Source organism: Ricinus communis, chromosome 9, assembly GCF_019578655.1.
Source record: "Ricinus communis isolate WT05 ecotype wild-type chromosome 9, ASM1957865v1, whole genome shotgun sequence".
In the NCBI taxonomy this organism is placed as follows: Eukaryota; Viridiplantae; Streptophyta; class Magnoliopsida; order Malpighiales; family Euphorbiaceae; genus Ricinus; species Ricinus communis.
This window is the reverse complement of record NC_063264.1, coordinates 4,913,627-4,938,943: the sequence shown is the minus strand read 5'-3', so window position 1 is coordinate 4,938,943 and position 25,317 is coordinate 4,913,627. Positions and strand designations below refer to the sequence as shown.

At 34.4% G+C, this 25,317-nt stretch overlaps 2 protein-coding genes across 5 annotated transcripts; both read right to left on the bottom strand.

Annotated features, from left to right (window-relative positions):
* Window positions 1–961: 961 nt before the first annotated feature.
* Window positions 962–5,893, bottom strand: LOC8265715 (glutamyl-tRNA(Gln) amidotransferase subunit B, chloroplastic/mitochondrial). 2 transcript variants are annotated; one of them, XM_015724868.2, is made up of 10 exons: window positions 5,740–5,893; window positions 4,544–5,223; window positions 4,007–4,216; window positions 3,321–3,461; window positions 3,018–3,221; window positions 2,315–2,512; window positions 2,031–2,099; window positions 1,582–1,698; window positions 1,389–1,479; window positions 962–1,310 (listed from the first exon to the last, which is right to left on the bottom strand). In XM_015724868.2, the coding sequence occupies exons 2-9, from the start codon at window positions 5,168–5,170 to the stop codon at window positions 1,399–1,401; spliced, it is 1,647 nt and encodes a 548-aa protein (XP_015580354.2). In that variant the 5' UTR covers window positions 5,171–5,223; window positions 5,740–5,893; the 3' UTR covers window positions 962–1,310; window positions 1,389–1,398. The 2 variants fall into 2 exon arrangements, with proteins under 2 accessions (XP_015580354.2, XP_015580353.2); XM_015724867.2 differs by having other exon boundaries at window positions 1,393–1,479.
* Window positions 5,894–6,998: 1,105 nt separating this feature from the next.
* Window positions 6,999–23,916, bottom strand: LOC8265717 (DNA mismatch repair protein MSH1, mitochondrial). Of its 3 annotated transcripts, none has more exons than XM_048378774.1 (22): window positions 23,542–23,916; window positions 23,149–23,290; window positions 22,934–23,031; window positions 22,563–22,638; window positions 22,330–22,449; window positions 21,053–21,100; window positions 20,725–20,789; window positions 19,721–19,806; window positions 19,434–19,598; window positions 17,700–17,809; window positions 17,499–17,604; window positions 17,341–17,401; window positions 16,828–16,886; window positions 16,502–16,569; window positions 15,172–15,345; window positions 14,334–14,540; window positions 10,218–10,474; window positions 9,943–10,086; window positions 9,233–9,290; window positions 8,710–9,009; window positions 7,916–8,620; window positions 6,999–7,623 (listed from the first exon to the last, which is right to left on the bottom strand). In XM_048378774.1, the coding sequence occupies exons 1-22, from the start codon at window positions 23,661–23,663 to the stop codon at window positions 7,396–7,398; spliced, it is 3,399 nt and encodes a 1,132-aa protein (XP_048234731.1). In that variant the 5' UTR covers window positions 23,664–23,916; the 3' UTR covers window positions 6,999–7,395. The 3 variants fall into 3 exon arrangements, with proteins under 3 accessions (XP_048234731.1, XP_048234730.1, XP_048234732.1); XM_048378773.1 differs by having other exon boundaries at window positions 17,341–17,416; window positions 23,542–23,915; XM_048378775.1 differs by lacking the exon at window positions 23,542–23,916 and having other exon boundaries at window positions 17,341–17,416; window positions 22,559–22,638; window positions 23,149–23,192.
* Between the last annotated feature and the right edge of the window lie 1,401 nt (window positions 23,917–25,317).

The following is a 25,317-nucleotide window of genomic DNA, read 5'->3' as shown; positions in this document are numbered from 1 at the left end:
GATGGCTGATAAATTAAACCGTTTGGTAAAAACTTTATCAGCGTTTGCTATTAGTATGTTAAACTACTATTGATGGTATAATTTATCGTTAAATGTATTATATTATTATTTAATGATATAAATTAATAAAAATAACTTATAATAATTAAAAATATTATAGTTAATTTTTTTAGCTCAATTATATTTATATTTTTTTTAGCTCAATCAAAAATTTAATTATATGAGATCAATTTAATAATAAGTTTTTATAAAGATAATAATATCCAAATAAATAAATATATCAAATCAACTATCAGTTAATAAGAAAAAGTTCTAAAATAGAGTTAATACAACCAGTAGCTGATTGAAATTAAATCAGCTATCAGCTTTGTTTCTATTTTTTAAGTTTTTACCAAACACTTTAATATATATGTTAAGTGAGAAAAAATTTTCAATTACATCAAATCTCGGGACCGAACACCCGTAGGACTGTATAAGGTTTCATTTCAGTGTGGTAGCATAAGAATTGGTGATAATAGCTACCAATAATAGTTATTGGTGATAGGAGCTAGCAACGAATAGTTATGTTACAAAATTATTACTTCTACATGAGCTGTTCAACTTATTTGACAACAAGAATTACATTGTGTTAATTACAGGAAGGCGATTGTATTCTTATACTGCGTTCAAATAAGAGTTAATTGAAGGTAGACAGTGCCACATTAATGTAGGCAAGGACAAGCAGTTCTCTGAATACTTTGAGGCACAGTGAAGTAATGCCACCAATAGGTAATGGCTGCCAGGGTAATGAGGAGTTTCAAGGGGCTACTTGCTGTTATGATAGAAGTTACGTTACTTTCTAGTTATGACATGGTTACTTGCATTTTTGGCGGCCAGGTAATAAAAAATAGTTTTTCTTCACTAAAAATAAAAATGCTAGCAAGCATGTCGATCCACAAAATGACAACTTGGTAAACGTAAGTGAAGAAGAAGAAAAAACAATTACATTATTTTGAGTTGGTATGTACGAATTCCTTTTTGAGTGCAAAACAAGATGAAGTTGCAGCTTGATATTAACTTGTAGCAAAACTAATGAAATTACTACCATAATTTGCCAAAATCTACTGATCCTTCATGCAATTATATCCATCATCAGGCATGGTACTATAAATCATAATCCAACCAAATGCTATCAATTTATGTATCCATGTCAGGCCTAAATTTGCTTCTCCATGTTGGTAACCAGTTCGCAAGATGGCAATGCTGGCAAAATCACGTCCTTGGATCAGCAGTGGCTTCCCGTCAGCAGGTCAAGATTAGTGTATCTCCAACTACACCAATGAAAGACTCAAATTTCATGATCTAACACGGGAGAATATGAAAATCAAGATCATCAAGAAGATAGTCACCTACAAAGTCTCAGCTTTTTGCATTTAATTTTTCTTGAAGGATCTTGTTCAGAAGTCCCGGATTTGCTTTACCTTTTGATGCTTTCATCACCTGAAAATAAATTTAATGGTCAAGTTAGTCTTTCAAGTGTACAAGAGTCGTTAGGAAAAAAAAAATTAAGCAAAGAGGACATAAAGAAATGCCATTTTGTACCTGGCCTGCGAAGAAACCTTGAAGCTTAGTTTTGCCTGCACGATATTGTTCCAACTGCTTTGGATTCTCAGACAGCACTTTGTCCACCATTTTCTCAATCTCAGCAGGATCTACAATCTGCTATTTTCCGAAACATGTAAGAGACCATAACCTGGCTCATAATGTTCCTCTCCTCATGATTTTATGTAATTGTGTTAGCACTTTGAATCATTCACAAAATATTATCTCTGCTTTACCACATCAGTTGATGAAAAATATCTGAAACTTTCAGAGGTGTGAAGTTCAATTGAACCTAGCTGCTCATGCAAGCTGGGTGCAAATTACTTAGAGCCTCATTAAGGCTTTCAATAACCATGATAACTTTACTTGAATATCAAAGAACACATCGGAGACTAAAGAAGTTCAAATATGCCTTTTTGAAGTAGATACTGTGAGAAAGAAAAACTTGCCTGAACAAGATCCTTTTCTTTTATCAGTCCCTTAACAGTGCCACCTTTTGCAATAAGCTCAAATAAAATCTGCAAGTAATAACGGGAAAAATTCTCATGAATAAAGAGAATCACATCATACATCCAGTGACTTGTACTCCTAACCAGACTGATGCGACCTGTAGATACTAAAAAATAAAACCTAAAGAGAAAAAAGAAAAAGAAAGATTTACAACAGCAAAGAAATGGGGCATTAGGATTGTAAAGATGTTTGAACATGAGTATTCATATTGAAGCAGACCTACCTCTTTCCCAATCTTTCCACTAATAATCCCACCTTTGATTGAAGCAATGAGCTCAGCCAACTCTTTAGGAGTAAGCTTGATTTCATTTATAGACACCTTTTCATTTTTCATATAGGCAGCAATATCACCCATTATCCAATTGGCAGCCAGCTTCACTTGAGCACCTTGTGCAATAGTTGCGTCAAAAAATTCTGCAACCTAAAACATTCATCCAGTGAATGAAATTCTGCATTAGATCATTCCACCATGATATTTTGCCAGGAGACACTGTATTTCAACAACCACAAGAATTTCTAGAAGGCAGGCATCATTTATTGAGGGTTGCTTACAGTCAGATACTTATCCTAAAAGTGTATGCCACTTGATTTTTACACATGAAAATTTGAGACTTTCAGCAATTCCCGATGCATTCCATGTATGCTGCTTTCTTTTTATCAGGTCTAGACAAAGTTCAGGGAAAAATAGCATCTCACTAAATTCTTGAGAATTAAGTTGTATGTATTTCTTAGGGCACCTACGCCATTTTCTCATAACCTTTACATGGTGGTTCTAAGTAAGCTAACATGAACTCTTTTTCTTTTTCTTTCTTTTTTTTTTTTTTTTTTAACTGTTGCCATATAGATAAAGAGATTCTAGACACCCATAACAATAACACCCAGCAAACATGCTATGCAGGCCTTTTTGAACTATGGTGAAGACTTACACTCGTGTCATTTGCAAGGAAAAGAACATCCTGCATGCTTAGGCCCATGTTCTCATACCTCCGACGCTTTGTCTCTGGAAGTTCTGGCAAGGAACTTTGGATACTGTCAACATATTCTTCAGTGAGAACAACTTCTGGAAGGTCTGGTTCAGGGAAATATCGATAATCAGAAAGCCCTTCCTTTTTCCTCATTGTAACTGTTTTCTAAACAGTCAAAAGGGGAATGTGAGTAACTATTGATAAGCTGGTCATTTTCTTACACTGGTTGAGTTAGGAAAAGGGAAAAGGAATATATATTATAACCTGAGCGCCTTCTTCCCAAAGACGAGTTTCTTGTACAATTGAATCGCTTTGGCCTTGACTGTGGAGAAGAACTTGCCTTGATATCTCAAAATCAATGGCCCTATTAATCGATGAAAACGAATTCAAATTTTTTATCTCAACCTGCAAAAGCAAGATAATCAAATGTAACTAGGTGTAATATAGTTCGTCAACTTAAAAAAAATGTATAAGACATTTTTATATATCTTTTAGAGCAAAGAGACATTCAAAAGAAAGTACATTGACTTCAGAGGGAAATCCGACAGTCCTCTCAACATAGGCAAGTATGACAGCAATGAAGAAATAAAGTTGAATAGACTTCTACAGAGCAATTTATTTTCTTCAGTGCATAATATACAAAAGATGTGTGTGCGCCTGTATATGTGTATAAAAGAAAATGCAAAGCTTATTACCTACTTCAATCACAATGGACACAAGAAATGCTAAATTTTTAAAAGAGCCAGAATATTTACTTACTTCCTTCACACACATATGCACCTACTTTAGTTCTATAAAGTACAATTAATGTTATGTCATGATAAAACATACATCTTTTGGACCAGAAAATTGTAGTCACTCATTCTGTTTGGCTTTCAATCTATGAACTCTTGAATACTCAAAATATAAAGCCATACATTTCTTGATTTTCCTAAAAAGCAGTAAGCTACCTTTGTCCCAAACTCTGATTGCCCAATTGGTCGAATTGAGACATTCACATCACAACGGAGAGAACCTTCTTGCATATTACCATTACTAACACCTAAATACCTGACCACCCTCTGTAGCTCTGCTGCATATTCTGCAGCTTCAATACCATTTCTCATATCCGGTTCAGAAACAATCTCAAGCAGCGGTACCCCAGCTCTATTTAGATCAACCTGCAAAAGATGACAAACATTGTCAATAATCCTATTACTCTGAAGCTTAAATCTTCTACTAATTCTTAAATACAAACTTAAGAAAAAAACAATGAATTTACGTTCAATCAACTAGTATAGAAAATCCCAGTTAACAGTAAGTCATAATAAAGCTTAATTCAAAAAATAACAGATGAAAGAACCAGTGCATGAAATAAGATCACATCACAAGAACAGCAATACTATAGCACCAGATACTGACAATATATCCAAGAAAAGAAGAATCAAACACATCAAGGAAACAATATGAAGTTTACTATATTTATGCTAAGAGAACCAAGTAATTTCCTGTGAGTAACTTCCACCTCCTGAATGAAGCAGCTTCCCTGCATCCTCTTCCATGTGAACCCTGGTTATGCCAAACCTCCTATGTCCACCACCAAATTCCACAGGAAGATCTAAATCAACATAGCCACTGGTTGCAATTGGTATATCAAACTGAGATATTTGGTATCCCTTGGGAAGGTCAGGATAAAAGTACTGTTTTCTGTCGAACTTTGAGTTCAAAGACAACTTGCAATTAAGTGCAAGGCCTAATTTCACAGCAAATTCAATAACTTTAGAGTTCAAAACAGGTAAAGCACCAGGCAAACCCATACAAACGGGACAGATAGTGAAATTTGGCTGTGCCCCATAGTTGTATGGGCAGCTGCAGAAGGCCTTGGTTAAAGTAGAGAGTTGGACATGGGTTTCTATACCAATGATTGTCTCATAGTCTTTTGTAAGTTTATCAAGTGACTTGGACTGAGTTTGTGGTGAAACTTTGATTCGAGGACACTGCTGCTTTTCTTGAGTGGCTGTTGGACTGGTGCTATTCACTGTGCAGTAGAAAACACTACTCTTTCTTCTAAAGAATGAAGTTGGATACAGCAATAGTGGGTGGGTTTGAATGTTTCTAAACAATGTGGAAGCCATATTTGATCAATTATTTACTCCAATTCAGAAACCAAAGAATTCTACAATTGTCTCTGCAAAGCATCAAACAGATAATAAGCAAGCTGCAATGGTCAAGAAATGAATTGTAAAAATGGAAAGTAGATGTTTCATATTGACAAACATAAAAATAAAAGTAATCCGATACCCAGATGACAATTCAGGCTGTAAACTTGAAAATGTTATACTCACACAAGTTTCAAGCCTTTGAATGATAGCACTAAAATTATTGGATATCCAGATGCCAATTCACGCTCAAAACCTGATTACGACTCACTAGCTAATACAAGTTTAAGACTTTGAATTGACATTTAACACCAGAGCTAAAATTATTGAAAACCCAGATGACAACTCTTGCTAATAATTGGGAAAGAACTATAATAATATAATTGATTGGAAACATATAACCAAAAAAGCGGGCAGAATGCTTCTTAAGTGTGCTCAGAAACAGAAGCATTCGTACTTAAAAGAAAAACTTAAAAATGCTGCAAGCAAGTAAAAGGAATGAGAAGTAAAAGGCTAAACATGAAAGCATATACAGAGATACTTACGAGTAATTAAGTGAGGAGAAAAGAGAGAGAAGGGCAAAGAGATACAAAAGAAGAGCCTAACAAAGCTCATCCACAATGGACACTGAAAACAGTCTGTTTTGAAAAGCCAACTCCAACCAACCAAGTGAAGGGGCGGTTCGAGTTGCTCCGGTTCAGTTTTAGGCAGAAAGTCGAACCAACAAATATTTGATTTGTTTCGTTTGAGTCGAAACGCAATAAATTCAGAAGAAGAGAAAAAGACAAAAAATGACATTCTTGAAATGTAGCTATTGTTCCTCAGGCTTAGTCATAGAGTCCATTAGAAATATTAATATATATTTTTTACATTTGAAGTCAGTCCCGAATTAAATAGTTTAATCCCTTTTGTGACAGAAATATCAATGGTTCTCTCGTATCATCCTATAACAGGATTAAAGCGATTATCGGGTAGAAATAGAAGTTTTAGAGACAGAAATATTACTTCTCACTTAACCTACCAAATTGAATAATTTGACATTTTCTTACACTTTGCCCCGAGATTGTGATTACTTTGGTCCAGTAATCGATCATCCGAACATCCATAATTCTGTCGTCACCGATCTATTATGTATGAATACTGCTGTCCTAGATCGAATCCGTTATGAGATTGGAGATTACCGTTTGTCCTCTTACCTCATACTCAACCCTCAATTTAAAAACTAAAGATATTATTTTCGACAGGAATGCTACGAGTTGTGGGTGTATGGGTGGCTTATGCAAATGGTTGGATAAACGTGAAACTGATTAAATGATTTGCTGTTGAAATGCCAAGTGATGCCATGAATAAAACGCCAATGACACTGAATATTTCCAGTAATTTGCGTAAAACCAAAGCCATTGATTCATTGTTGCAAAAGGGAAATTAACAAATCTAAAACGATCCATGCTAGATTTTCATCTTTTACCACTTTATGTAATCTTATTGACAAAATTGAAAGTGATTGCAAATAGGATTTATGGGTTCAATCCATACCCGATCTCTTCCAGTAAAGAACCAAAAATTTGATGTAAAAAGAGAACGAAAAAAAAAAAAAAAAGAATAACATCAAATGTCTGAATGCCTAAAGCATCTTCAGGAAGAAATGCTGCACTATGTTCTATAGAATGGTAATGACATCAAGTTTCCAATGCACATATATAAGATGACTCCTTTCACTTCTATGCCTCTATTCTGTGAAACCACGTTAGAAACCTGTAAATTTCCGGAGGGGTCATAGTTCATTCCATTTAAACTATAAAACAAGTGAAACCAGGGAGAAATATATATATTTGTATGAATTATAGAGCAATTAATATACAGGCACTACTAGATACATCGCAAAATACATCAATGTATAACAAAATTTTACCCTCAACTTATCCAAGGAAACATCTCCTCTTCCCGGCGGGTGACCCGCATCCCCTGCAAGTGAAGCAACTGACAAAAAACAAAATTGTTGCAACCACTGCTCTTCAATTCTACCTCATCTTCTTGTCAATATATTCAATGGGAAACCTCCCCCTCCCCTCCCCACCCAGCCACCCACCCCACCCTTGGAAACCTTCCCACGTAACTTTTTCTAACACATACGCCAGGAAAACCATTTATCTCCATAAAGATATGCTTTGAAAAAGTGGGAATTGAGGTCCTCAGATGCATCAAGTGACAGACACGCTTTCAAGAGAGAGATTGGTTGTGCCAAAATTCCGATGTTTACCATCAGCCATGTTAGTCAGTTGGAAGCCTTTACAAGGGAGCTGATTGATTAGAAGAGTTTCCAGTTGGCAAGCAATGCTCTTTCCTTGAACTATAAAATATAGAAAAGAAGCATTATGCATCCCCTCCTTTGATCGATGAGCACGAACTCGGCCCTCAAGATCATCTGTCTGCAGGAACATTAAGGAAATGGTACAATTTATTAAGAGAAGGTTTCAATAAAAGCAAAGAGATGAAGCCAATTCAACATAGATAATCATGCCAAATAACAAAATAGATTAAGTAAATCATATTGCATCATTATGGCCCTTACATTACCACTTTTTTCTTTTAAATAAGGAACAATATAAACATTACTGACGTGATGTGGCAAGATGCAACTCATCTATGTTAACGTAAATTAGTTGGCTGCTATTTCAAGTATGATCTGAAAATTAATAAGCATATGTTAAAGAAAAATACCACTCCAACATATAGCCTCTTGTCCGGTCTCAACATCACATAGACACACGAAGCACCTATGGTTGATGGAGGAGGCTGTTCCCTAGCACCAATGGCAACACACTGCACAACTGCAGGCTCTGATGTGTTTTTCTGCTTGTAGAGCTCAATTAGCTTCCTCTGGCATATTATGGTTATAGCAGTCTCAACATCCTTCTTCTCTATGACTTCCATTTTCTTTGCTGATTTTGTATTATCATGAAAACTTCCTGCTGTAGCTTCCTTTGGTGGACCACCAGAACAAAATTGTCTTATGTTGTCTTCAAGCCTCTCTGGAGAAACTTGTTTGGCATAAGCAGAAAAGTACAAGTCTTCAGCTCTTTGAACTATTGTTTCAGGGATCCCTTCCCTCTTTGCTGTTTCAAAAGCAAGGCTTTCCCTACAGATTCCATCTCTCAACCTCCAAGTTGGTTTTGTTTGTCCATCAACATATTCTGTTCCCATTGCTTTATACATGGTGTTCTTGGTATCAAGTGGCAAATCAAAGATTCCATGCAAGTGCGTTGATACAATACCCAGACAACCAATTTTATCAAGAGTTTCAACAATGCTTCCAGCAATACAAGTCCCTTTTGCTGTTTCTGTCCCTCGGCATATTTCATCTATGAGTACAAGACTCCTTGACGAGGCTCCAGCTATGAGAGACCGAATTTCTGACATTTCCACCTAAGATGTTGATACTTCATCAGATGGACAATATGTGGCTATAGGCAATGGTGTAATTAGCATAAACAAGGCACAATACACTTAAATACCTGGAATGAACTTTTCCCATCAGCAGGACTATCATAAGATTTCATGTGAAGCATAATGGAATCAAAGTGAGGAATGGTGGCTGATTCTGCAGGCACCATAAACCCACATATTCCAAGTAATGCAGATGCGCAAATTGATCGAAGCAAACTAGATTTACCGCCTCCATTTGGCCCTGTCAGAAGAACCAAGGACTGCATATCAACTGTATTATGAACAGCATTGCCTTCTGCTGCATCAAGCCAGTAAGGAGACAGGGCAATTAATTTCATTCCATTAGCTCTATCCAGTGATTTTATGTCCTGCACGCAAAAGATCAAAGGAGACACATAAAAGTAAATAATGACTTCTTGATGGGAGAATCATACAACAGGAGCACACCATGGAGTTTATAAGGTGGTTGAAGATTCAGTCAAATACTAGCATTGTTAAATACTGATGGAATTTAGCATACATGAATACAAATACTATGCCTTCAGAAACTTGAGCATATCAATTCAACTAATCAGACAAGTTCCACTCTACCTTTGACGTATCAAGCGCAATAAGAGTGGGGAAAACCCATTTCCTTCGTCTCCCTTCACTGTCATAATTCAATGAAGCCAAGATTAAAATATCGCTTGAGAAACACAAGTATTATATACTGAAACATGACCCAAAATGTAGCAGCATTAATATGCCCACACATGAAGTCCCAAAACAATGACGGAATAAAAGCTACTGGCTTGTCTTATAGTCAAGCATCAATTAATGCATGAGAAAATGACCAGAGTCAGCTGGGTTAAGTCTAAGGGTAATTAGCCTCACCAAAGAACAGCAGCTCTAAACAAAAGTGTGCGATAAACTTCAATGCTATCAGATGTGTGTTCATTTTCATAACTCAATATTTGAGTTAAAATCATGAATTCACAGACATATTTAAAAGAAAACACTTGGAATAACATAAAGTTATCAGCTCACTCGGATCAATTACTACTTGGTCAGAAAAGTAATCAATTTTTATCCTTCTCCAATTGATGATATTTAACTGAACTGAAGAAAATCCGATCCAATCAAGTTTTATATAAGTGAGTGCAAAACAGATCTTTATCAGCATTCAAAACTCTCTTAGCTCACTGACAATATTTCGGGGACTTTGTCAAATAGACACTGCCAGAGCAAATGGAGTGATATTTACTGTAACGGTTTCTTAAAGAATACTGGAAAAGGTTACCCAAAAAATTAAACAAGCCAACCTCACGTGAGCAAATAGGGCCTTCGCTATAACAAGCAACATTGAAGCAAAAACAAGGATATTGATCTTTGTCTGCAACTCAGCAGAGAGTCCCTTCAACAATTCCAAGACCCTTGCCTTTGCCTTTTCACTTGCATCATGATACCTAAATAGAGGTAAAACAACAATAATCACAAACCTATTAGAAATTAAAACAATAGACTGTAGTAATTTGGGTCTACCACAGAAAATTTTCATGGCGTTATATGAAAAATTACAAAAAAGAAGGAAGCAGACCTCCTTAAAGCATCCTCCACCTTGATGGTAGTGAACCATTCCTCACCTACTTTTCTACCTTTAGAATCCATAGCAGGTTTAAGCTGTTTAATTTGTTCTTCCCCAGGAGTACCAGCCCAAACTGATGGTGCAAACCGTTTTCCCTTGAACCAAACAGCATCATGATCTCGAGCATATAATATCTCTCCCTTTGGACCGCCAAGGGGGGCTGTGGTGGCTTTAATTCTTGAAATGATAGGAAGGAAATCTTCAGTGACCTACATGTATCATAAGCTAGAATATATAACCAGGAAACAAACTGCAAGATTACCAAATAAAAGCTGAATAAACCCTATAAAGAAACCACATCAGCAATTTACACAACTTTGCATCAATTGACTCAGATGAAAATTGGAAATCAAATATTTAAGTAGACTCAAAAATCAGAAATTTCAGGTTAAATGGAAATGCCCATTTATTTACAGAGATGCACAATCCAAACAAAGTTTTTGATTTTATCAGATCGGAATAATGGTTGTAGAGAATATCAACACACAAATGAGAGGTTGTAATTAAAAAATATTCCATACCAGACTTCAAATTTCACAATCCAAAAAGAAAAAATTTACCAGATAACTCATTCATTAAGTTCAACAGATTAGTAGGACTCTGCATTATAGAATTATTGGCAACTTGACTGAAATGCAAGCTGAAAAAGATGGTTCCAATTTGGGTATTATTCACTAAGAAAATAGGTTTATGCAATCATTTCTGACATGATTGAATTAGTTGTTTTTGATAGTAAATTTGCTAAACCTGTTCCTTTGAATCAACTAGTAATCCTACCAGAAGAGGGGGAGGAAGGGGAATGAAGAGAAAATATGAGACTGAATCTGACAATTGAAAAGACCAACTTAATTACAATTTGTTCACAAATTCAAATGTAAGTGAATATGGTTTAACCACATTATCATATTGAAACTGTAGCATGGCATCAAAACACTATTGAATGATAACTAATAGCCAGCAGTTGTTGATTGATGGGTAGTGGTTATTAGGTGATAACTGACGAATGTAAACAGTTTGGTAAAACCATTCCAGCTATTACTATTGATACGTCCAATAACCATTAAGGATGCATTACTTACTTTTCTAATATACTATATTATTTTCTTGTTGTTTATCCTTCTTTATGTTTTATGGATTCAATAAATAGTATAGAAATTACCAATTAATAGACCTCCATTTCATCTTTTTCCTTTGATGTTTACAACAAATAAATGTTCTAATGCACATTACAAAAACAATAATAATTTTAAGAATTGTGTATGGTAGTACTTCACACCTTTTTTCAATTATTTTGTCAAATTATAAGCAACTTGATTAGAAAAAAATGTATATTAATCATTACTAAATGCTAACAAAAGAATTGTGTCAGAACTCAAAGAGGTCCTAACAGCTATAGTTATTGAATTTAAAAGGAAAAAAAAAAACCTCCATTTTAGAGCCTTTTGAACCAGCAGCTAGTTAGGTTCCTAACAGCTATCAGCTGCAAAATTAAAAATTGAAGCAACTATGCTTTGTCCCCATTGTTGGGGTTGAACAACAACCGGCTGCTCCTAAGTCCAAAGAACCCAACTAAGTGTACCCTACTTCAAATCATCTATATAGTCCATTTTCTATGACATCTTGTTGCCTTTTCAACCGTTCTATGACATCTTGTTGCCTTTTCAACCTAATAGATTTTCTAGATTAAAGTTTAACAGTGTTACAACTATTACATATTAATTAGGAGTGTACAGAGCTATACATAATAAGAGAATAATTAGGAATTTACTTAGGAGTTAGTATTTGATTTGAATTCTTATATTAAAGATATAACTCGTATATATATGTGTGACAATTATTGATGAATATACAGAGAGAATTACTTTTCACATTGAATATCTAAGATATAGTTCACATGGTATAAGAGCACATAAATTAACCCTAGAAATCAATTTGGGAATTTAGGGATTTTTCTTGGTTTAGCAATAAGGTGTTTGTTTTTTTGGCTTGTCTACCAAAGGTCAGTTTGTTTCACCGCCTGCTCCAAGAGGAGCGCCACCTTCCGATTGACGTTTCTAGAGAATTCGGTCACCTGAGTCCAAGTGCGTGAGCCACACGCGCTGCCACAAGTTTATGGGTCTTCTCCACACGCTGACACGTGGAGGCTCATGAGAGCGCGTTTGTCACTGTAATTTGGTCCTTTTTGCGTCCATCTGCTCGCCTCAACTTCCACGACACATTCCTCTACCTGTTTGGATCAGCATCTATTTAATGTGGGATCTAGTTTGGAACAGGTTTGATTTCTCAAAACAAATTGTGGCTGTGTTGTGGTTTTTTATTCTATTATTAGGTTGATTTTCTAATATGAAGGAAAAAAAGTCAGTTGTTGTGTCTGGTTTTCGTTAATGTGATGTCTAAAATCACAGAACATAAACTTAGTATATATAATTGTTTAGATTGGAGTAAATTTGTTCGGCTTTATTTGTGGAGTATTTCTATAGATAATCACTTAACTGATGAATCACCTAATGATGATTCAAAAGCCTCATGGTTGAGAGATGATGCTCGTTTATTTTTGCAAATCCATAATTCTATTGATAGTGAGGTGGTTGGGCTAATTAATCATTGTAAATTTGTGAAAGATTGATGAAATATTTGGAGTTTATGTATTCTGGCAAGGAAATATCAAACACACTTATGAGGTATGTCAAGCATTTTATCGTACAGAAAAAGATGATGGAACTCTCACTGACTACTTTATGGATTTTAAGAACACTCATGAGGAACTTAATATGTTACTTCCATTTAGTAGTGATGTGAGAGTTCAGCAAGCTCAGAGAGAAAAGATGGCAGTTATGAGCTTATTGGATGATCTTCCTTCCGAGTTTAAGGGTGCCAAATCTCAAGTCCTGTCTAGCCCTGAGATATCTTCGTTGAAAGAAGCTTTCAGTAAGGTACTTCGCACAGAAAATTTAGCACTGGTTCAATCTAATAGTGGTGTTGTCAGCCGCACCTCTGAATCTGAGAGACAACTATATAAGAAAAGAGGAGACTCAGATAATCTTGGTACTTGAGGACAGGATTCAGGAAGTGTTGTCTATTACTATTGTCATAAGCTAGGACATGTAAAGAAGGATCGTAGAAGGTTGCAGCGCAAGAATCAATCAAACCAGTCAGCACATGTTGTATCTACTAATGATGCTCCTGAGTCTATTCTAGTAGTTTCAGATGAGTATGCCAAGTTTTCACAATACCAGGAATCTCTAAAAAGTCTTCATCTACTTCTATTACTGCTATCGCTGATTCAAGTAAAATGAACATATGTTTTGTTTCATCATCTTCCAAATGGGTCATTGATTCTGGTACCACATATCACATGACAGGTAACTCTAGTCTATTTCTTCCTTTAAATCACATACTCCTAGCACTATAGTTACTCTAGCAGATGAATCTATATCTCGTGTTCTAGGGTCTGGCAAATTATTCCAACACCTTCAATTCTTTTGCAATCTGTTCTAAATTTATTTGATTTGTCTTTTAATTTAATCTCTGTCAGTAAACTCACTCGTTCTCTTAACTATTTTGTCTCATTCTTTCCTGATTTCTGTCTACTCCAGGATTTTATGAAGAAGAAGATTGTTGGTAAAGGACATGAATTGGGAGGTCTTTACATTCTTGAGACACAAGTACTAAAGTCTATAGTGTGTTCTGGAGTCGTGACCCCATTTGAAGCACATTATCAGTTGGGTCATCCCGTATTACATATATTAAAGATATTTTGCACTCATTTCATATTAATTAGGAGTGTACAGTTATACATAATAGGAGAATAATTAGAAATTTACTTAAGAGTTAGTATTTGATTTGAATTCTTATATTAAAGATATAACTTGCATATATAGGTGTAACAATAGTTGATGAATATACAAAGAGAATTACTTTTCATATTGAATATCTAAGGTTAGTTCACAAACAGGACATGATATAGGAGTGTTTACATGCATGCCCTTTTACTAGGGCTCAACTGGAATTTGGAAAAAGAAATTCTATAAGCAGCAAGCACAAGAAAAGTTTCTTATGGAGACTTACTGCTGATGACAGGGCATGTGCTGCCCTATCTACTTCTGCACATTCTCCTTCTATATGGACCCTCTTCACACGACCTTTCCACAAAGACTCCATATCCTCAAAAAAATCAATAGGAATAACAGAATAGGAGCTTAACTTTTGGTCATGTTCACCATCTAGAGAGATCATTTCACAGATTCTACCTGAAGCCCATTCACATTCATTAACCTGAACAAAACAAGCAAAAAAATGTTATGGCAAATTAGATCTAGGAGTACTAAAAATGAAATAGCAAAAGTAATAAGTTGGACATGACTCATCAAGTATCTATTAGCTGCTACCCAGACTTGTGTGGAGCAACTAGAAAGGTGTTCGCTACTAATTGACACAAATCACCAATTCATTAAAGAAGCAAGCTAAACTAAGAATAAGAATTAATCAATCTGATCTTATTAATATGTGTTTAGCACGTTGCTATCTTCAAAAACAAGTGTCCAAAAATAACACAGTATTTGGGGCATAACAGCATGAAATCAATGACCCAACTGATATACTTAACCAATGAAAGGGGAAAGACTGGAAAAGAAAAAAGGAACTTTGAAATTCAACAACAAACTCTAAAAACTAACTATTGAATGCCGATAAACAAAGTTTAATTATGAGAATTAAAGTCTCAGATTCTTTAACAATTAATCATTTTTGTGTCTGTCCCATTTAAATACCGAGCATTAAGCTTATCACAAAACCAGGCATCACTTCTATGAAGCCTAGAAGAATAAGAGTTTATAAGTTATAACCATATGAGCAAACAAAGTAAAGTTTATGCCAATTCTCAACAAGGTAGAATGCTTCAACTTACTAAGGTCTCAAAATCAATTTTCAAACCAGTTGCCACCCAAGTAGGATCCATTAATGACTTTAGAATTTCATTCAGCTCAGAGTTTCTATGCATGTGCAAGATTTCATCAAGAACATTTTTTATTCTGCAAAACTCTAAATGATTAGCCTCCCTCAGTTCAAGAAGCTTCACCAGCTGGAGAACATAAACACAAAAACAAGAATTACAGAGTAGCATAATTGGACATAAGAATAGATGCTTGACACCTAACAAGACAAATAACAGGCAAAAAGTGAACTAAAAGTAAGAAGCAAGAAACAGATAAATATCACCAAAAGAAAAGTAAAAGAAGTGACTCTTCATAACACCAACAACATTGCAAATGTATAAAATGCAAAGCAAACAGATTTCCTAAAGAAGTTGGATTTACACTTAGTTGCAATTCTAAATCATCAAGATAACTTGTTAAAATCATATTGTGTATGGAGGAACAGACACATAAAAAAAAAAGAAGCATAAAATGCACATATTATTAGCTGCAATAGAGACTGCATAGCATAATAAAATGACAGGACTTGAAACTTCTAAACATAGTAATTCAGGATATTGTAATTTTAGGAAATGTCATGGTTGCCTTGAGAAGCAGCTCAATAATGGGTATAAGCAATAAAATAGAGGCTTATAAAAGTTTATGCTTAACATTTGAGTCCTAAGATATTAAATTTAACAGGAGCCTATGATTTAATTGTTTGACTATGTTCAGTTAACAAAACTTAAGAGAGACTTTCAGCATGATTTTCATTTCCAAGATGTTCACATCCAGGAGCTAGTAATAACCATTGGATACTGGATTTCAGCAAAAGTGTGCCAAAGTTGAAAGGCAAGAGCTTTATGCATTGGATTTCGATCAATGTCGGTTCAGACTGCATGTAAATTCATGCCGCTCGCAGTTTCATACTGCCTGAACTCACGCCATATATGGAACTCTCAGGGGACATCAACAGCATGTGACAGCAACAACAGTCATTGTAAAATTGGCGCTTAAACTCAAGTCAGTAACTAACTATTCCAACTTGTTTATCTACAATGTAGTTACGAGGACCAGAGTTTCATAATATCACAAAGCTGAAGTTAAAGGAATTCAAATATAGCATGGACGCAATGTTTCCACATGGCAGCCACAATGAATTTCTCTTCAACTTTTTTGTATGACCAATGAAATAGTGTAGATGGACTAGCTTGAGCAACTACTGACGCATTATATGCATTTGAGCATACATCGTAATTGAAAACATTCAATAGATTTAATACTTTTATGCCAAAATAACATCCGTAAGAAAATCAAAATAACCTTTGCAGATGAAATGCAAGTAAATTCTGGGATCGAACATGTTATGCTGCTCATAAGCTTGCATGATGCTGCCAAAAAAGTTCAGTTCTGTAAGAACTTCTACATAAATATTTTATAACAATGTAAAGCATAAACAGAGAAAATGAAAAAAAAAAAAAAAAAGGATATACTGTCAAAGTAAACAACAGCAAACTCAAAGTGGAAATTTTACATATTTTGCTTCACCGCTCCTTTGCGAAATGGTATTGCATGTTTGCATTTGCTTCCATGTGTGATTTGACATATCAATTCATAACCGAATGAACAACATATATATCATAGCTCACCTTGAATTGTTGATGCAATTTCATAAGCAGGAGGGTTCAGCAAAAGATCTCTCACATATCTGAGCAATCAACAATTAACAAAACTAAGTAGTGTACTACTCGCTTTATTATGCCACAGCAACAAGGGAGAAAAGGGGCATCCAGAGAGGTTACTATAAACTGAGAATGCAACTCAGTAGGGAATCACTATTCAATCAGATAATAAGTTTGAAAGAGTAACAAAGGAAACTTCAAGTAAAATTAATATGAATGGAAGCTATCCAAGAAAGGGAAGTCAACTAAATTTCTTTTAAATGAACAGCATAAGATGAATGCAGAACCAATATTCATGTCCCACCTCTCCCAAAACACACCCACAAACAAACACCTCTGTTAAAACAAAGGAAAAGGGAAAGGCATATTGTGCCTTTCTCTGTGCTCATCAATAAACCAGTAAACCAAATCGACAATTTATATAAATTACAATAGCAATTGACAATTTTATGGAAAGAAGAATATGAAAATCTCACTTACAATACAGGTAGACCAGTGCAATTGGATGGTAGTAACACCTTCAACAAACAAGGTATTCCTTCTGTTGGTATGGCACCTGAAAGCATGAAATACCCACCGTAACATTGGCTGGCACCAATTAGAAAAATGAAGTCAAACTTCTAAAAAGTTAATCTCACCAATTTGTGTTGCTGTTCCAAGGTGCAGTGGACGGGGCCTATTATCTGAAGGAACAGTGACATTTCTGAATGCAATTCCATCATCAAGACCATAAAGCTCCCTAACCTAAAATTGTGATAAAACATCAGATTTAACATCAGTAAATTGTAATAAGAAAGAATATACAACAATACAAGAGTAATCAAATAATTCAATTGCACCTTAAACAGGAGCTCAGTGAAAGGATCGCCTTCAAACCATTCAAAATGTCTGGCATTGCATTCTCCCCACAATAGTCCACCCTCGCCAAATTCTCCCCAACGGCAGGTTCCTGCGGAAAAGAACTGATGCAGTCTAACATTCGCATGGCATGAAATGGAGAGGGGAAGAAAAAAGTAAAATTAACTGAAACTATCCAAATGCAAGATCAATGACATGAAATGAATCGAGAAGGCAAGACAAAGAGTAGATATGGTACAAAAAAATTAAGATGCAGGATTTTACCAGGAGTGGAGGGTTGATGGTCAATAAGCAAATACAGCTATAAGGGCACTCTTATTCCTCTTAATACAAATCAAATACTCTTTGTACAAGCATGTCAAGGAATGTAATGAAATTACAAGAAATGCAGTCAAAGGCAGAGGAAGGTAATATATTTCTTTTCTTTTTCTGCTTTAGGCCATTTTAAAATGTTCTCAGGGTCAGAATAAGAAACAATGGACAAGCAACCTCATGGAATCGCCCAGATTGGCAGCATACCCCTGAGGTTCCAGCAGGATTCTAATTCTTTTTCTGCAATATCATTTTGTCACCTATCACCTGCACCATCTCAATTAATAAAATCCACTCCAGTCAAACATTGCAAGTGTGCATCCCTTGTCTCAGGAATTGAACTCAAAGGCAATTTTAGGTTCAATTTTACTCTGATGGGACACTATTAGAGTAAGAGAAATGGCCATTTTAAACAGGCTGTACCTTGCCTTTATAAATAATATAACACTGAGCTCTGAAAATGGAGTTCATAAAAAATTTACAAGTTGCTCTTTCTTATAACTACAGTAATAGTTTAAGCTCATGACAAGTGACATCATACAATAACATCTTCATCTTCTTAATTAATTTTATTTAATGGTCGGTTTTTATTTATTTAGAACTAAGATAGGAGTTCTTAGATCTTTGGAGTTACGAAATTTCTCGAATTTCATACATATTAAATCGTGCATATATAAATATGGAGGTTCGTTTTCTTTGCAAATGTATTTTCTTGCTTCAATTTTGTTCAATTGCCCTTCTTGAATAATCTTCAAGCTGTACTAAAGCACAAATATAGACTTCACATTCAATTATATTAAAACATATTCTATTCGTATTTATTGACTTACATTCTTGTTCTATTTCGGTTTTCTAACTATGTGCGTGCTTGTGTACTTAGTTTGTTCATTATTTTTGTAAATAATTGCTGTTTTCCCATAAATATTGGTATTTTAGTTGTAAGTTACTTTCGAATGAAATTCAAGTACTCAATATATTCTTTTTTTATAAAAATTATATTTTATATTTATTAAAATTTAATAACAAATTAATATATGATTTATAACATGATGAAAATTAATTCCTAAGGATACTTGGTCATAAATCAATGCCTAGTTGTGGAATTAAAATGGAACCAAAAACTGATTATAATGGCAGATTTCGAATTTAATTTATCTTTTTAGACACCAAAGGGAGAAAACAACAAGAAAACATAGTGGGAATGCAAACTTTGTACCAAATGCGAGTTAATTCCATTGACCTGAAAGGACGTCATTTTCTAATGTTCACCAAGTCACAACTGAAAGGGGATGAATTCAAGATGTTGGAAATAAAAAGAAGATGACAGCAGTTCTTATAACACTCACTTTGCCATTTCTACAACAATATCAACCTGAAATGCAAGACAACAAAAGAATACAAACCTGAGGAATTGTGTCTTAAAGATGCATGAAGAAATAGATGATGGTAGCGACAAGTACGAAGCTTGGTAACTAAAGCCTCCTCAGTAAGACCATCCTCTGATGAATATGTTTTCATAGTCTCTAAGACAGAAACTATGCAATAACCACTTGCAGAACGAGATATCCCTATAAATGCCATAGATATCATACAAACTATAAGAACCATATGATTGAATATTTCCTTTTTCCTTTCAGGCACTAAAATCTGCTAATGCTACTAATTTATGCAATTGACAATTATTTCATACCAACTACAGGCATCGGTTCTGGAAAGTCAAGATCATGATCAACCCCAGCAAGTCCAAATACATACGGATTGCCTGGATGTGCATGCCTGGATACTTATAGAAACAAGTCAGAACAAGATATGATGTCATTGTCAAGTATTACTAAGTATTACTGTCAATATAGTAATAACAAAAATGAATATGAAGATGATGATACAATATTAATAACCAAAATAAAACACAAATATGATAACAATAAATATAATAATAAATAAAAAGAAATTGTAGGGAATTGAATTTCCAGTGCTAGTGCCCCAAAAAGAAAAATGCGTATAGTCAAACTATTCAACCATCGGATGTAAAACTATTTCAAATGTCCCACTAAAACATTAAGGTCTAGTACATGTAGATCCCATTTAAAGAATTAAATGACTGGTGGCCTCATTTCAGTAAATGTTGCAGTCTTTAAAGCAGCGCACTTGTAAGCCACAAGATTTATTATAAGGTTCCCTTGTCTAGGCTTAACCAAATGTAGTTTTTTGCTGGAACTTGATGAAAACTGCTTTTTTTCCCCTACAAAATGTGCATTACAGTTAACTGCTCCCATTAGAAACAAGTCCAGATTCATGTGGAAATTAGGTTAATTCTACCAGGCATTACACAATAGTGTTCAATCATAACAGACTCTACATGTAGCTGTTGACAGCTTGAAATTATCTTCATTTTTTAGCTACACAATGATATTCAAGTAATCAACTTTCCATTTCTTGGAACTGCACCGAGTTAGTGCAAAAGATCATATCGCAGATGTTCATTTAAGATGTACATAAATGATAGTCAAGTGATTCCAAAAGTCAGCCTTGTGACACATGCTCAGTTTATGGACCATGTGAACGCCACAATTGCTTCACACAACAAGCAATATCATAGAAGAGATGCTTTCTCATTAATCACTTTATAATGTGCAACATCAAATCAGTTATATTAGTACAAAAATTTTATACCAAATTATTCACATCAATTACCCAGATATAAACCGGCCTTTACGAGAGCGAGCTTGTGTTGGACCCTGAACCTCCTCCACTATGCACTACAAAAACCAGAGCAAAACCATCACTGAACAAATTTACCAGACAGTACAAAGCTGATATGTTTAAATATCAATGTTAAGCAGGCATGCAGGAATGAGAGCCAAAGAACAATAATTGATGAAGTTTCATGAAATGACCAAAGAAAAAAAAAATAAAACAAGAAGCTTCTATTTACTATGGCATGTGAAGGGAATAAATATAAGAACTCAGTTTGGGTTCATTTCATAACAGAGGAATGCAGCCAAATAGTTGCTATACTTACCACAGAATACCCATTACGTGTCAAGTCATCTAAAGTTTGCCGAAGATTCTGCAGAAAGAACAATTTAGAATACAGGGTAAAGCTTTGACCATGTACAGATATAAAGATCTTCTAAGGGCACACATTTACAAACCAAATTATATAAGCATATAAATGTGGGGTTAATTTCCGCGGCAGCCAAGACTTTAAGCGAGTTTTTCAGTCCCTGAATTTTCAGTTTATATCAGACCTCCTTGCACTTTAAATATTAATAACACCAAAACCCTCTTTACCTGCTTGGAAAATTTCAACGTGATATGAGGTGGAATCATAGCTTGATATAAATTTAATATTTGCATGGGTTTGAAAATTTTATAATAGTATGATATCATTTCATATTTTAGTAATTTTTCTCGAAAAAAAGCTAAAAGGATTTTAATGGTACTGAACCTAAAATATTTGGAGATTTGTGACACAAATTGAAATTTAAGGATAGCAATGAAAAACACACTTAACGTCAAGGACTACAGATCAAATTTACCCCATAAACATGCAGCTTCATTTATAAATACATATTTTCTCATTCAATATGCCTGCATACGCAATAATTATGCATGCATACATGCATCCCATGATGCACTAAAATCATTATGCTGTGAAACTACAGGAAAAGAAAATAACGCCTGCACAAGCAAGTGCAAAGTAATAAAGCAGACCAGAAAGGCGGCATTCTTCTACTAGTAAATTTAAGAGCATTTTCTACTTAGGATCATAAATAGTGCAAAAAGAAAAATAGTTCAAAAAGTCCAAAAATTAAAAAAAAAAGTAAAAAGTAAAACTTGAACATCCTTGTGTTCATCTAGAATGACTCGATATCAGAAACAAATCAAATCCTATTCTACAGTGACTCTATCACTGGTTTGGCACTAAAATCCACATCAAGCAACCGGGGGCCAACTTTCTCTTTTGTGTATTATAACTCTCCCAATCCACATGATGGTTAATATTCCCATCTCATAAACTCAGCCATATATGATCTCCACAATACTCTCAGTTAATCATGGAAGTCTAATTCAAAAATTTAAATGGCATTAAAGACTTTAAGTTACCTAGACATCAGCCTATACTCTCCCTCTTTTCCAATACCAAGGAGGCAACAGAATAATTTAGATCTTTAGGCATAACAAAACTATAGAGCATAAAATTAATCATTTGTTTGCAGAAGGCAATAAGAGATCATGAACTTATTTTAAGTCAATGAAATCAATTATAAAGGATAAAGTATATAATTACAATACCACAACAGGGCAGCCAGCTCTAGGAACGCTATCTGTGCGTAACCCACCAAAAGGATTTAAACCAGCATATTCAACAAGAATACAAGCATCTATTCCTATTGCTTCATAAAAGTCCCCAACCTGAAAATGCAAACACTTGTTTTGTTCATCACTGCTTGTTTTAAAATAATATACTGAATGTCTAATATGAGAGAGCGTATATTATAGCAATGATAAGATGATAACTCACGTACTCTGCAAAGCAAAACCTCACGTGGAAACTTTGACTTGAACTGCAGCATCTCCCAATTGAGATTTCCATCTTTCAGACTGCATTTAGCAAAATTCATGCGTTATGTTTTTCTCTCTTTTTGGGGTTGGGGTGTAAAGAGTGTAAGAGGTTTACCATGGGGAAGAGTTTACTGCTTGCATTCATGGGTTTGTTTTGTCACCCTTATTAGACAAAAAAATTCTTACTTTTTTTTCCATCATAAACCTATAATTGAAATTCTTCAGAACGGGCTCTATTTTATCCCATCCCAATCATAATCTCTCTAACAAAAATGCACATAAGAAACAAGCCACAAAATGGTAATAGGATATCCTGGAAGTAACAAGGGATTACCTCCCATTTTTTAACTCGACATTTAAGCCAAGCAAATTCGAATACATAAGCCTTTTAACAAGCTGAACAGTAGAAGGCTTCCTGCACTGATGCAGCCTCTGCAAATAAGATCCACACAAAGCGACAACAGTTAATACCATTCTTTCTATAACAAAAACATGCAGCCAATTATAAAACTTCATAAGACATATGAATCAATCAGCGAGCATATTCACCTCCTTCCACCAGATAATGTGAGAGAGATCCTTATCACCCAAAATATTATTCGACGCTTTAAGTTTCTTGCTACCTCTCGTTACCCCTTTCAAAATTTTCCCATCTTTTAAGCAATTTATCCTTTCAACATTCCTGCTATTTCTGTTAAACAAAACAACACATTTCTTTAATTAGGTTATATATTATAAGCCACTTCTATTAAAAAATAGTCTTAAGAAAATCTAGATTTTACGTCAAAGTATTACCACAAACAGATGTATTCACAAGATTTTTAGTGAAGTAACCTTTTACCTTTCAAATTCTAAAGCAAGTACCAAAATTTTTTGAAAATTAGTTAACTAAACATTTTAAGAAAAGCACGAGTCGAATATGACAACGGGGAGAGAATTTACAGTAACAGCGGTGAGCGGGAAAAAGAAATGAATTTGGTTGCAGCAGGAGAACGAAGGAAGAGAGTGAAGGAGCGCCACTTGGGGAGTGAAACGACGGCGTTCCTGGTGGCTAACCAGTACATACTTACCGGACAAACTTTTAATTCTCCTTTAATTCTGGTGGCTAACGATGCTTCTTCTTGTTAAGGGAACTTGTGTCGTGAGATGGAGATATTAATAATTTCGAAACTCTGGGAAATTCCTGTGAATTGTTATTTTTTAGGGTTTTTGGGAATCTGAGCAACTTCTTCTGGCCACTGTTGTTGCTTCAGTCTTTTTTTCCCGCCACAAACAAACGTAGCATTAGCGTTTTACTTTTTTACCGCAGTGCGTTATTTTGCTCTTCACCGTCCAAGTAAAATTTAGTTTGTAAAAATTAAAGTTACCCAACACCATTGATCAAAACAAAAGAAAAAAATGTTAGAAACCAGATAAGCATGTTAGAACTTAGAAGTATTTTAATCTTCCGTTATCTTACAATTGACGGTCTGTCGTCCAGTCGCTCTGACCAATTGTCGGTTTATTCTTCTATGTGGATGATACATATTTCAGCCCCTTAAGTTTATGTGTTTCCATAATTAAGCCCTTTAACTTCATTTTGATATAGTTGAGTTCTCCATTGTTTAATTTTATTACAATTAACTCATTCTTTAACCTCGTTGTTGCTTAAATTTGTAAATTTTATTTGATTTACTAATTGAGCCTCTAAGAAACTTTTATATTTTTTGATTGAGCCCCTATTTTTCAAACTTTGTTCGTTAAGTTATTATATGAAGAAAAAATATAAAATTAATCATATTGAATTTAAGGGCTTAAAAATATTAGGTTTAACAATCTTAGAAGCCATACAAGTTTGAGTCAAATTGTATAGAATTGAAGTTAAAAGAGCTCATTTAGAAAAATATATCAAGATTAGAAGCTCAAATGTATGTTTTAACAATCTTATATCCTTCTTTCTAAAAATATTACAATTATGTCTAATGCATACATATAATTAGAAATGTTTATTTCTAAATATTAACATTAATTCGGTTGAAATCCATAAAATTTATAAAGCAAATCTGAATTCACGTGCTTTAATTACAGTTAAAATTAATATAGAATTATAAATAATTAACTTTGTATATAATTGGATATAACTAAATAAAATTATAACAAAATAGATAAAAATATTTAAAAATATTTTACATTTGTAAGTCAATATATCTCGTAACATTTAAATACATACCTCTTTCAACTTTATAATTTCTATTTTACTTTCTCTTTCCTATCTTTTTTATCATAAATAACTAAATTTCATTGCCCATTTAAAGTCTTTAAAATCTCCATTTCAACTTAATCTCGCAAAAGAATCCAACCAATCTTCATATTATTTTGGTCATCACTATGTGCAAGAAAAGAAATGAGACAAATCTATACTTAAAATAATGTTAATACGTTGAGCAACAGCAACATGGACAATAAGGGCCAAGGGAGAGATGAAAAGCCGAGCAATAACAAATTAGATAAGCTTTACAATCTAACATTTAGATCATAATAGACATAACACATTTCTTTTTGTTCCAAAAACAGAAAGGCAAAGAAAAGGCTTTCAAAGTTTTCATAGATCAGGGAAAAAAGTAATTTATTAACATAAAATCCAAGTTGATACAACATTTGAATTTATAAAAAAAAAAAAAAAGTGAAAAAAGAAAACTTTGGTTTCTTAACACTTGTCTGCTGTGCGAGGATGAGAGA

Bases quoted from the DNA above. Each gene is read 5' to 3' on its own strand.
- LOC8265715 (XM_015724868.2), bottom strand. From the start codon at position 5,170: ATGGCTTCCACATTGTTTAGAAACATTCAAACCCACCCACTATTGCTG. The intron at 2,513-3,017 runs GTAAGTCTTCAC...TGAATGTTTTAG, and splicing joins TCCTTGCAAATGACACGAGT to GTTGCAGAATTTTTTGACGC. The intron at 1,480-1,581 runs GTACAAAATGGC...ATTTATTTTCAG, and splicing joins AAGGTTTCTTCGCAGGCCAG to GTGATGAAAGCATCAAAAGG.
- LOC8265717 (XM_048378773.1), bottom strand. From the start codon at position 23,663: ATGTACTGGTTAGCCACCAGGAACGCCGTCGTTTCACTCCCCAAGTGG. The intron at 17,605-17,699 runs GTGCAATTGAAT...TCACAATTTTAG, and splicing joins TCACTGAGCTCCTGTTTAAG to GTTAGGGAGCTTTATGGTCT. The intron at 10,475-14,333 runs GTAAGTCTCCAT...TGATACATGTAG, and splicing joins CACATGCCCTGTCATCAGCA to GTCACTGAAGATTTCCTTCC.